Raw genomic sequence first — 14221 nt, 5'->3', positions numbered from 1 at the left:
GCTTTACTTTTGATTGTCTGCCAAAACTAAATGAAACTGAGCCAATAACTACCAGTAATAGAAAAATAAAAATAAATAAACATAAAATAATTAAATAAATTACACAGCCCACCTTGCTTGGGTCTGTATCACAACAAATACACCACAACAGAAATTTAAAACAATAAAAATTAAAGTGCTAAACAATGTGATTAGAGGTAAAATCCAACCAAAACCAATTATTCTGAATACAGAAAAGAAGACAATGCACAAAAGCTGTGACAACATTCTCCACAATGGATAATCAGTCCTGAGTGACTGCTGTGTAACCTCCAGCTCCACTTCTTTGCGGTCCTTTGCTTCATCCTCTGTCCTCTGTGTCATCAAATTTCATAAATCCATCTGCACGAGCAGAAAAAGACAAATTATTAGAAATGTGTAAAGGCAATCTGCAGTAATTCTGTACTGCTGTCACCACGCGTACACTTACGCAAAAATACGGTGCCTATATAAATACACAAATACATTAACCGACAGGACATTACGCAAAATGTAATGCGGCTAGCAAACAAACTCCACTAAACAATGCTAACAACACAACACAATAAACATACCACTTTGAATCTCTCTTTGAAAATTGAATCGAAGGCAACTGGACATATGTTTGTCTGGGAAGACGTTTCGCCTCTTATCCAAGGGGCTTGAGTTCGTATGCATCGGTCTATCTAGTCCGCACTAGTCTGACACTAGCCTGAGACTAGTGCAGACTAGATAGACCGATGCATACGAGCTGATGAAGCCCCTTGGATAAGAGGCGAAACGTCTTCCCAGACAAACATATGTCCAGTTGCCTTCGATTCAATTTTCAAAGAGAACTATGACCTGGATGAATGAGAACATTCACAGACATACCACTTTGAAAACTAGACGCACACAATACTTACAGACTGTACGTTTCCTGGCTGAAACGTGCGCAACCACATTCAACTTTACGAGCCCATCTCTGTTACTGACCTAACTTACTGACTGAAGCAACCGAACGGAGCGCAGCGGCAAAGATGCGAATTGGAACATTAACAGAAAGAGCGCTCACTCTGTCACCGTTTGCAAAAACTAAGAAAAGTACAGAACACTGACTCTGATACAACTTCCATGAACCAAAGGAAAATACACATTTTACGTTTTTATACTTTTTAACACTTTCAGCTTATGAACTTTATATATTACTTTTAACCTTTAAAGACAGCACACATACACCAAGTCCCCATATTTGTAAGCAAAACTATGTTGCCTGTGCATTGTACTCTTATTTTAAATTCCTATTTCTGTAAATAATGTCTATATTGCTTATTTTTACCATTAGAGATTTATATTTGGAGGCTGAGTGCCTGTGTATTGCTGCTGTGATAGCGAAATTTCCCAACTTGGGATGAATAAAGTATTTCTATTCTATTCTATTCATCCACTACCAATACTGGATTAATACATCTGCATCACCACCTGCCTATATTTTCGTGGCTCGCTAGCATGTAAAAAGCATATTCCCTGCCGCGAGGGAGCCGCTAGATATAAAGTTTGCAGCTTGTTCTTTTCGCTAGCTTAGCGAATTTAGCTTAGGTGAGCTACCAGCCTAGCTCTTGTTAGTGAGTAGTGACTTAGCGACCGAACAATGCTTGTTCACGTTAAAGCTTCAGCTAACGTGATTATTTTTAGGCACGGTCGTTTTCAAAAGTAATTCCAATTCCATTTTAACTATGGCCAAAGTTTAGCTAACGTTAGCTGATATGATGACATGCAATGCCAATTGTAGCCACAGCAGTTTTAGGTAGTTTAAAACAACAAAGCTAGAGCAGCTAACACTATAAATACATAAATGAGCATACAATGAACAAACATGACCAACTTACTTTCAACTTAGTGGAAAACGGTGGTTTTTGGTGTACGCTGAACAGAGCCGAACGGCCACTTGCTTCCACAGAGACGAAATCAGAGACAGAGAGACGGTCGATGAAATTCGAAAAATCGCGCCAAAAGCTTGGCGTGTTGCCTCGGCCAATCAGGGTGCCGTTTACTGGTTGGCTTATGACGACGTGCTGCCTCAGCCAATCAGTGTGGCGTTAACTGGTTGAAATCATAAGAGTTATAAAATCAAGGCTCCTATGTACCATTAAATTATTTTCTGAAGCTTAATTTCCAACAAGTTGCATTTCCAAATAAATATATGACTAAAAACATAAACAGATAATAAATAAATAATTACTAACAAATAATGTTTAATCACAAATAATCTATATTCGTATTCATTAATCATGTTGATAACAACAATGTTGATATTTGTCATTAAAAAAATTAGATTCATTAATAATATCTTAGACGTCCACGCGACGTCCAAAAAAGTTACCTAGTCCGACGTTCAAATGTTGAACTGCATATTGACGTCCAAGTGAGGTCGTGGTTAGACGTCCAGATATCGGACCTAGTTTGCACGTTATGTAAATGTCCAAAACTGGTCATGGACCGACGGACGCAAGACATGATCTGCACGTCCATCATGCGTCTAATGTTCAGTGGGTAGTAACTTGGATCCCTTGACCTTTCATCCAACAATGCTAATTAGCATGTTAGAATGCTAATAAGCTAAACTAAGTTGGGGAAAGTGTTGAACATTATTTCTCTTAAACATCTACATGTTAGCATTGTCACGGTGAGCATGCTAGCATTCAGCCCAAAGCACTGCTGTGCCTAAGTGCAGCCTCACAAAGTTGTTAGCACAGCTGTGCACCCACAGTCTCGTTCTGCTGCTGTTTTCTTCGCTCTGGCACAGAAACACGCATCTTTTATTGTCAATCCATTAAAAATCAGAGATGTCGACGGTGATTCAGAGGTTTGGAACCAGGCTTGTTTTTGCACACCACAGCACAGACCCAGTGTTCAATACTCAGCAGCAGCTTTGGTTGTTCATTCTAACAAACACGACTGGCCTTGTTGACAGATGGGAAACCACTGAGGGATTCCCTTCAGATTCCACAGGACATGAGTAGATTTATCAGGGTTAAGGATAACAGAGGGAACTGAAATACTCCTCCACGAGGGAAAGAAATTCGCAACATTACAAAACCCCATTCCTAAGAAAAATAAATACCAAATGAGGGACGATCATCTCTATGAATTATTATATGAATTTATAATTATAATTATAGTTATAATTATAATTATAATGCATCTGAGATATTTCTTTGAAGTCTTTTCTTGAAAGGTTGGTGTCCATATAATATATATGACTATTTAAATAAGAATGTTTTATGATTTTAATCGGCTACAATTATACTTCATCGTACTGTTCTGATTGTAAAGATCTGGAACATTTAGATTAAATGTTGTTAAAGTGCCAGTCCCCTCTTCTCATATTCCATAACTTAACTTTTTTGGCCAAAAACTCAAACAGATCAGAGCAGCTGTTTAATTTTGTGTCGAGATTCACTTTGACTGTGTTCTACATTACTGCTGAAATCAAAGACAGTGACAAACATGGGCGTCATCTGAGAGACAGTAAGTCAGAGGGCACTGGGCCAGTACAGTCTTTTTCAATTACCATCACTATCCCTGCAGCCCCACACACACACCCACACACACACAGGGGCATGGGGGACATGGTAACTCCTCCTATTGGCTGGTGAAGATGCTTTGGCACCAGAGTCACCGCTAAGCCTATTACTGTCTTTAGCTCCCTCTTTGCTTGACATGTATAAATGGGCACATAACAAATACACAAACAACAGACACATCACATAAACACAAAAATATGCATGTGCACAAAATGCAAGTCTTAATCTGCAGCCATATTAAGACCTACAACACCTACAGAGTGTAAAATTGGATAAAATCCGATGAAATCATGCATCAACCACTTTGACTTAAAAAGCCCATAAACCTGAAACATTGTCATCAGTCTGGTTTTAGACACCTTGACACCTTAAGAGGATTTTACCTCCAGATAAGAGCTTGAAAACAAAATTAAATAAATTTGGCAATTTAGCACAAAAATCAAATCATGGTGAAGCATATTCCAAATATGAGAACATCTCCAAAACACAGCAGGAGCGCACTAGACTGATTATATATAATTATTATCACACTTTCTCTAAATGAACATGTTATTATATCTAGTCAAACAATAAACCCTTTAACTCTTATCTTATGAGATGATACATGATAATGAATTATCACCCAGATCAACCGATCAGTCAGATCCTAATTGGGAAATTAGCAAAGATGCAGCAAAGCAAAACTTCTGGCCTGCATACAGCAGCCCTGAATCCGAGACAATCAGTTACTGATCAAAGTAATGTGGAGAAAGAAACTGAGCAGAAAGCCAATATGCTCCTTTCAGACCTGCACCAGAGACAGGAGGACAACAATGTAAGGGTTGTGTTAAGACTTAACCGCCATGATAACCACATTCTCCGCAGTCTGGACTATTTCAGGAGAGGAGACCACTGACAGCAGAGATGAGAGGTAAACAAAATTCACACGTCACATTTCACACATCATTTAACCCACATTTTATATGTGTTCACCAGTTCATCAGTGACAACCTGACTAATGTTCATTTCCAGGGGCGAACGCGAACCCAAAGCCAAAATCTTGAGCCGGGTATTTAATAGAATGCGTGCTTATTGCAAATACCTCCATGTTGGCTGTATGTTGATGAATGACTGTATTGTGAAAATTTTTATTTGTTTTCCTTTGTAAATGAAGCAAAGCACGTATTAACGTGAATTCGCAGCTGCAGACAATGAGCTAACTCACAGTGGGTGAATGGAATGGAGGTTAATCCAATTCCACTGGCTAAACGTTGCCTTCAAGCAAATTTGTATGCAGCAAGACACCAAACACAGATATCCAGAGGTCTCACTCTCTCCCTTTCTCAAGAAAGAAGCTTGTGTGTATTTGAGACCTTTGAATTGGAGCTAAAATGTGAAGCTGCATTCCTATTCAGGCACAGCGTCCTTGAAAAGTCCACATTTCTAGACTTAATACAAATATAAAACCTGTCCCTTTTCAAATGTTTTTCCAAACTTAGACCAGAAATGCTGCCTTTTTTTTTTTTTGAATGATGCATTCAGGCAGTCTTTGTCATCTGGTAACATCCGGAAATATAACATGACCATGTTGTATTCACCAGTTCTTTTTGACGTGCAGATGGTCATCAGTCACAGGTAAACACATCAAATGATGAGCACCGCTGAAAATGCCACAGGGTGTAAATACTAGAAGCTGGGCATAAAACAGACTGTTTGTGTTGAATGAAAATGTAGAACAAAAGCAGCAGAGGAACAATCGCTCTCAAAATTACAGACATAAGCAAAAGTCAATAATTGTCAGGTTGCAGAACTAATGTGGACGTTTATCACTGCTGCTGTTTGACAGGTGTACTCACTCTTCATACATTCAGAAGCTCTGTTTGTATTGGTAATTTTGTTTTACTTAACTACGCTTGGCTGTAAAGCCTTTGATTCGTCTATCTGTCCATTTATCAATCATCCATCCATCCAGTCTGTCAATCCTGCCTGTCTATTCATCAATCCATCCATCAATTATCATTTATCTGTCCATCTCTCAATCATTTATTAATCAACTATCCGGCTGTCCATCCGTCCATTTATCTGGCTATCTCTCAAGCAACCATCCTGTTACTCATATATTCACCTGTCTATCATCCATCCATCAATCAATCAATCATACGTCCATCAGTCTATCCTGCTTGCACTGTCCACCTGTCTGTCAATCATTCATACATCTGCCTGTCCATCTGTCCATCCACCCATCATATACCCATGAATCACTCTGTTGTCTGATGAGTTGTCAGAAGATGATCCTGTTACCCCTCCTCTTCCTCCTGTATTTTCAGCTCAGTCACAGCATACCACTGTCTGTCTCTGTGCATGTGATAACAAGACAACCACTGTCCCACTATCATTCTTCTCCTTTCTCTCTTCCCCCATTCACCTTTTCACCTGCTGAAGATCACTCCCTGCTATTGCAGTAAGTTGGCATTCTTGCTTTATGGCTTTAAATTATAACCGGCCCCTTTAAGTGAGCCCCGGCCCCTGTTGCTAGGAGACCAGGGGCTCCGTGACGATGAGGAGGCTGAGGAGATGCTGCAGCCCTGAACACACAGTGATGCTCAGCTCTAGTCCAATCAGAGCAGCCGGAACAGGGGAATCACACAGCCAACAGGTCAAATATAACAACGCAGGACTCAAGCCCTGCTGCTGAGCTCTATCTAGTGGTTAAAAAAAAGAACAAATACAATCAATACAATGAACAAATAAACAAATAATAAGTCCAAAAATATAAACTCAACATCTGATGTTGATTTGTTTCAAATGGGACATCAGATTCCTTTATCAGACTATGAAACATCTGAATCACAAATCCCTTAAAACTTTGAAAAGATCTGAAGATACATGTTAAATAAAAATTAATCTCAGCATCATCTGAAGTTTTTAAAATAAATCATATAACTTTGACTCCAAAAATAAGAGACACCATTTAAAGTCCTCACAAAGTCCAGTCCTAAGAGCAGTCAGACAAAGTTAGCAATTAGCTGGTTAAGAAAGGGAACATCTGGTAACTAAAGAGCCAGATGTTTCTCTCAGGAGTTGGTGGACACAAAAACAGCTAATGGTGTTCCCTGTCTGCTGAATGTGTACTTGTTAGATAACACATAACATGGCATAAGAATTTTGTAAAGTGATAATATATAAGTATTGTGTTTTCAACGTGTTCTGCAGTGGCCATAAACATAAATAGTGGATAATAACAGGCTGCTGAACAAACTGATTAGTCCCAGTAAACAAGATGCCGGTGGGCATGAATGATGCATGAATATCTGCGAACAGCTGAATATGAGTAAACATAGTGTTTGACAGTAAATGATGCTGTGAACAGGACCAGAGACAAGCAGGGGCTTCTCTCGTTTCTGTTTGTGTTGATGAAGCAGGTTCCTCTCTGCTGTTACCATGTGTGGACGAGATGACGTGAGCAGTATCCATGGGGGCGGTGTGTGTGTGAGTGCCAACACTGCATGTATTTTCAGCTCTGACACGTGCAGTAGGTGAGAGAAACACTGTTGCCATGGAAATAGACCTCTTTCTCCTCTTGTAGGTGTTGTGCTGGACCCTGTCTCTCTCACTCACTTTGTATCCCTGTGTGTCTCAGCTCTCTTTTCCTTTCCTCTGTCTGGTTCTGCTGCTTCCTCCCTCTCTCTCTCTCTCACTCTCTCGCTATCTCGCTCCCTCTTCTTCTCTCGGTTAATGAAATCTGCTTGTAGTTTAGCACTGTTACTAAACTGTTTTAAAGAGCTTTAAATAAAATCAATCATCTTTGACAAAGGCTTTAAAACAATATTACCCTGCCCTGAAGAACCTCAGAAATGTCAATCATTTAAGTAAGACTAAAATATCTAAAAGGATTTATATGCAAAATTGTGCATGTATATTTTACTCTTAAAATTTATAATCTGAAAATAATGTATATTTTTATCTGTGTGTATGTTTTGGGAAGTAAATTAAAAAGTGTGTCTAATCTTGGACAAGGTTTAGATTGCACAAGACAGTTGAAATGTTTTGAATTCTTTGTATTTATGATGACCTATAAGTCACAGGAGTAAATAACAGACTAAATAAGCAGGAAACAACCTCAGATACCACCCTGATGATATGATGGAGAAGAACTGTGTGATGTGTTTGACTGTGATCCATACTGGATTTTATCATTCTGGTTGATGTGAAGACAATAACTTATTTATATTCTAATCTAACATCTAACATTTAATTTTACATTTTCTCTCTGTCTCTGTGTCTAACACATTGTGACAATAGAGGGCAGTGTAGACAGATTAACAAGCTTTGAATCCCCTATTTGTATGATACGTCTGTGTCGACACTTTATTGCGGTTATGTGTGCACTTCTGCAGTGACTTAAATGTAATTGCCCATTCTGTCTAACCTCACCCCTTGTAAATACAACAAGTGTCCACTAATCAAATCCATTCACCCCTGCATGCATGCAGGGAAGCACTCTCCTCTCTCTCTCTCTCTCTCTCTCACACACGCACGCACGCACACGCACGCACGCACGCACACACACACACACACACAGTCGTTAAGATAATGCATGTTGTCATTTCATGTCTCTGAGGAACATCAGTCTCTTTATGTTTCGTTCTGGATTTGAACTGCTCCACATTAATCCTTCATGACTACAGCCATGTGCACAATAATTCAGATGAAGTATCGGTCTCAAAATAAGGCCTTTTCAAAAGATGCCTCGAAACTCAGGAAGTAAAACTATCTTTATCACATTCATGTTTGTGTTTCCATCACATCTGAGGAGCCACAAACATTTAGATAAATCAGGCTGAGAACAGCCTAAAAAGAAACAGCTTTGCTTGAGAAGCAAACTTTGAGAAAAAAACACTGAATCAGCTCCTTGTTCTTAGTCATTTTTAGATTATTGTTGTCATATGTAAATAAATAGAAAAGGAAACAGAAAATCCCAGGAAGGTGAGCAAACTGTCTGCAGTGGTTTTCTGATTATTTTCTGCTTTGTAACAACTGGCAAACAAAATTATGTTTCATTTCAGCCACTATTTGTTGCTCTTTTGAGGAAGTTTAAAATAACTTCATTAAAATTCAGTAACATTACTGCTAACTCTGCCTCGGTAGTTCCTATTGTGAGGTACTAGCCCCAGAGCAGGGGCTTCTGGCACTTCTTTGGGGATTCAAAGTATATTTAGAAGCAGTCCCCTCCATTTGAAATGCAGGTTAAAACTCCTGCAGCAAAAAAGGGATATTACACAACAACATTTAATTCAGCGAACTGCTGATCTGACAGTTCCTGAGTCTTTGGGAAGTACTCCCTTGGAAGCAGGGATTTTCTTTTTCTGGGGGCCAGGAGCTATGAAAGGTGGTCCTTCTGCACTCTTGTGGAGACAGGGGTGTCAGAAGGGAAATCAGTCCAGAAAAGATATTTTGGTTTGGGAGCCTTGCAGAGCAAGGAGGATTTTACAGTGGTTGAAATTTGGAGTAAACTCCTTGGGCTCTTAAAAACACTTTTTGGAAACATTTTATATTTGGACATGCTAATGTGACTGGGAAACCTGTTTTGACCTGTACTGGCATTTTCAAATACATGTGCACCATGCTCTCTGACCCCTCTCTATAAAACCCTAAACGCACACACACACATTTACACAGTTACTGCCCGTCCCCCCCGCTGAGGCAGACACCACGCCCGTCTGGGGTGTGTGATCCTCCTTCCATGTGACCGTCCATTATTGATGAGACAAGATGCATCCTGAAACTCCCCTGGGATAATGAGCTCACTGATGAGGTCACCACTCTGTTTGTACATACATGTGAGGACTCCGCACAAAGAGCTCACAGTTCATAACCCCTTTATCCCGTGACGCTCTGCAGCTGCACCACCTCCTCATACATTTTTAAACGGGCCGGGCCTCCATCGAACATTGTGCACTCTTAAATGCACTCTTAAATAGAAAACAGAGAGATGAAGCTGTGTCTCTGAAGTCTGTGATGACAGTTGAAATCTGACAGAGAAGTCAGTCTGTCGGACCCAGCTGATTCATTCACTGCTCCTCACCCCTGTAAACTCAAAACTATACGGAAGAGATCATGGTAAATAGCGCTTTTCCAGTCTCATCAACCAGTCAAAACGCTTTACACCACACACCGCATTCACCCATTCACACACACACATACTAACATACTACTGGACCCGCCATCAGAGGCAATTTGGGGTCCAGTATGTTGCCCAAGGACACTCTGACATGTGGACTGGAGGAGTTCGGGATCAAACCACTGAACTTCCGCTTAGTGGACGACCAGCTCTCCTGACCCTCAGCACAAACACATACCGCCTGTCTGTTAACTTGATATAGCTAACATGTTAGCAGACAGCTGTCTACGGACATATTCAGCAGACACAGAGCAACATTAGCTTCCCATTAGACTTGTGTTTATGTTCAATGTTCACTCTCCTTTTAGCTCTGGTTGGGCTCCACCAATTCCTGAGAAAAATAACTGACTCGTTGGTTAAAGGTGTTCCACTTTCTTCTATAGCTAGTAGCTAATTGTATTTGTCTGCCATTTGGTGCTAAACAGGGAGCCAACAGTGGGTTTATCAGAGCTTATTTGCTGAAAACAGCTCCCTCCAGTTTTATATGAATGAATGAAAATAGCAGCAATTAAAAATTAAACCTTGTGATGTAATTTGTTGTGGTTTTTGACTTTGTCTTCCACTACAAGGTCCTCCATCTGGAGTGGATTAATCGCTAATGAAACAAACAGTCTTCGGTTATTGTGAGTATTCTGGGATTTGTTTTCTGCATTATGTTCAGCAGCGTCAAAGAATGTAGTGCACTTGCAGATTAAATGCAACATCACAGAAAAAAAACTCCTCAGATAGATGATGCATCTTGTTTCTGACTTGCACTAATGAATATCTGATTTTTTTCTGTAATTACATGAAAAAGCTCATCTTGGGCACACATCTGTTAGTTTTCAGCTCCAGCACCATGGCCACACAGGAAATAGATTCCCAAAACAAAAAAACGAACAAACAAAAAAATCTTCTACAAACCATCCCTAATAACAATAAGTTCAGTGTTTCTCTCATTCTGCCTTCATTCCTCTATCGTTATTTAATTTTACTATTTCTCCCCACTCAGTCTTCTCTAACACTTTTCGCTTTTCAAAGCTGTCAGAATTCACAGGTCCTTTATCTGGCCACTCATCTTTCTACCCACTCCTAAAGCCAGTGATTTACAATGGGATGCTGCTCTTAAAATATCACTGCATCATTTTATCTTCCGCACTGCTATGCAATCCATCGTCTCTCTCATCACCACCATGACCTTCAGGATGTTCCCTGAGATACGACTGAGAATTCCCATCATCCACCAGCAGGCTTTACTTAATCTCAGAGGGGAATCTGTCTTCTTTATTTATCCTGACTTTGTTGGCCTATCAGAACCTAGAACCTGCCCAATCATCAGAATAGCAGCCTAATTTCCAATGTTCTATTAGGAAAGGATTTCACTGAACTTAGTGAACCCAGAGCCCCGTCAGTTTAAGGCTAAAAAAATACACAAAATCAGACAGAAATATATTTATTACCTGGCTTGGAAGGTTCCCAAATCTTTGTACGTGTATCTGTAAGGTTTAAGTTCAAAGCACCACCTCCCTCACCTGCTTTTCTACGGATCCCACAATAAATTCGCTTTGCTCCTGCTGACTTCTGGTTATGTTTTGCTATTCATTACTAACCAACACACCACAGAAGCCTACTGTTACACGAACTATGAGGACTTAATGCTTGTCTTTCACTCTGGTGCTTTGTTTCTTTCTGGCATGAGGGATGATGCAACTAATTTAACAGTTACCTACTTTTGTGCTGCCCATGTCTTGTTTTTTTTTGTGTGGCATCTTTTTCTTATTCATTGAATTTTTTTGTTTTATCCAACACACTTTTCAAAGTTTCACAGTTAGTTCCAGAAAAATACTTCAAACGCCAACTGCTGTTTTAGCTAAATTTATTGGAAGTGCGTTCTCAAGCTCATTGCATGGATGTGCAACGTTCAAGATCGAGATACTATCTTTGTCTGATGGGAAACGAGACAAACAGGAGGAGACGATCTACAACCAAACGAGCAGCAATCAACATGAGACTGAGCGACGGAGCGAAAACACATTATTGAGACCAACCAGCAGAGCCTGCTCTCTCCCCACAAAATTTATTAAAAAACAAAAACGAATCATTCTGTACACGCTCTACATTCACAGAAGCCAAACAGCTAGTTTCATGTCCAGGGAGTGTGTGAATGACACACATATGGTTCACTGCTGTTGTCGCAGTCACAACTGTCTCATGTTGTTTGCTAGTCAAAGAGCCATTTTGGATTCTGATCTCTGTGAGGCCCCTGCAAGAGGATGAGTCATCAGAGTCCACACACACACACACACACACACACCTCCAGCAGAGAGCTTTCACGTTCAATAATCTGGGCCATAATTAGCTCCCAGGATAGGAAGACAAGAAAAAGCAGAGAGAGAGAGAGAACTGGCTTTTCAACCCAAAAATATTCCCAGCACTCCTTAGTATCACAGCGATTTTCCTCATCTGTCAGGTCACTGTCAGCAAAGCAATCAAATACAAGTCACTGTAGGAAATATCTCTCATCTGCTGGTATAATTGACACTGAAAAAAGCCCCTCGGCCCTCCTGTTGCCTTGGTTACGGCAGTGAAGCTGAATGGAGGAGGAGGAGGTGATGATGGTTTCACTGGAAACGCAGCCGGAGAGATCTGACGGAATAATAAATCTACCTCTGCTTATTTTCTCCCTCTGTGCCACCCCACATCTCTCTCTCTCTCTCATGGTTGCGCTTTATATTCGCTCCAGTTTTGATAATGACCCACTCACTGCTATGGCAGTAAAATTTTAGAATACCAGGGTGCTGGTGGGCCCAGGGTGCTCAGAACTTACAGAAAAAAAGTCCACTTCAGCAAGGTTTTTGGAGGTAAACGGTAAACAGCTCAGAGTGAATTATTTAGATACCCAGGATGAAGCGGGGCAATCATTTGCAATCAGACTCAAGGTTTTTCTGTCTCTGTCATTGTCTATCAGGCCTCTCTGCCTCTGGCCGCTTTCCTGTGCTGGCAGGAAGCTGAATGCAGCAGCTGTTCAGGACAAAACACCACAGAGAGGAGAGTCCGACCCCTTGCCGAGCTCGGACTTGGACACGGTGTCGCAGAATGCCGGCAACATGTTATGCAAAATGGGGTGAAATGAGCATGAGCATTAAGAATGGATATTATGAGTTGGCTTCATCATTTAAAAACTAAATAAATATATATTTTAAATTCCCTTTTTTTTCCATTCATCTGTGCCAGCAGTCAGCCTGCCAGAATCAGACAGTCACTATGTCCCCATACACAAGACATGAGTAGAGACCAGCAAGTGCTCTGTGCTGCTGTGAAATATTTTCCTGTGGACAAAGGAAACGTTGCAGCACCGTAACCTGAGTTGTTCTACGACCCTTGGATAGCTGTGCTCAGGGTTCAGTTACCATTAACTTTGACTTTGTTAGCGACTTCTCCAAGTGCAACCAATAAGATGACAACTCTCTGTGATATAACCAGAAAGCAACTCTGGTTTCTGAGAGTCATTACCTAAAACTGAACCACACCACCACAAAATCACACCACAATGTTGACAGGAGGTTCGCATGATTCAAACCTCTGCTACACCTCTGTGTAACACTGAAAAACGCAACCGTAAAACTTAGAATGAGCCACCATGTTTGAATATCAACAATTTTTATAGATCCAAGGACATGCTCCCTTCCTGATCAGGGAAATGATGTGCTCTTAACCTACACTCTAAGGGACGCGACAATGTCTGACATAACTGGTGATTTTAGTTTTTTAAACACAGATTAAAACATTAAGAATGGAAGCAGAATATGCAGACGCCACATTTGTGTGAAATGAACCTCTTACTGAACTCTCCTCTCGTTTGGCTCCCAGGAAATTTGGAGAAGCTGCCAATTTAAAATGATTTTCTTTGTTCACTTGTAGCTGGGAAAGAAGCAGTAAGGGACTAAATCCATAGTGGAACAACTGTTGATTGAATGAACCTTCACAGATACACATCAGGTCATTAGTTACATACTGTAAATGAGCTTGAAAACAGGAAGACTTCCAAAGAATTTAAACTTATTTCACATACTCTGGTGAGACCATGCTCTCTGTGGAAGCCGCTTACCTTTATATCCGGGCCATTGCAGTTGAGACTCATCCCGCACTCGTCTGTGATCTCTGTAATCTCCGACAGGTCATCATCCTCAAACTCATCCAGGCTGATGTCATGGGTCAACCTGGTTGAGGGGGAGGATTAGAGTGAGAAGGGGAGGAAAAGGGTGAAGAAAAAAAAAATCAATGTTTATCTCATCCGCAGCCACAGCACATCTCTTCTTGACCAAATTTATCCGTCTGACGGGGGTGCAACTGCGAGCCAAACTCCACACCCAGTGACACAATTGAACTCGAATCACAAGATCTGGTCATAACTGAGAACACAAAATAATTACTAAAAAAGGGCATTCCACATTTTTAGTGGATGTAATTTAAAATAGGGATTGTATTTAGCCTTTGA

General features: G+C 40.5%; 1 protein-coding gene across 1 annotated transcript in view; it reads right to left on the bottom strand.

The window, feature by feature from the left end:
• mapk8ip1b (mitogen-activated protein kinase 8 interacting protein 1b) overlaps positions 1–14221 on the bottom strand; it is a 43647-nt gene that overhangs the window by 16220 nt on the left and 13206 nt on the right. The window contains exon 2 of the mRNA XM_041042084.1: positions 13832–13943. Within this exon, the coding sequence (XP_040898018.1) occupies positions 13832–13943 (112 nt within the window). The remainder of the gene's footprint in view (positions 1–13831; positions 13944–14221) is intronic.

The sequence above is a fragment of the Toxotes jaculatrix genome, chromosome 1 (genome assembly GCF_017976425.1).
Source record: "Toxotes jaculatrix isolate fToxJac2 chromosome 1, fToxJac2.pri, whole genome shotgun sequence".
NCBI lineage: Eukaryota > Metazoa > Chordata > Actinopteri > Toxotidae > Toxotes > Toxotes jaculatrix.
This window is presented reverse-complemented; position numbering and strand designations above follow the sequence as displayed.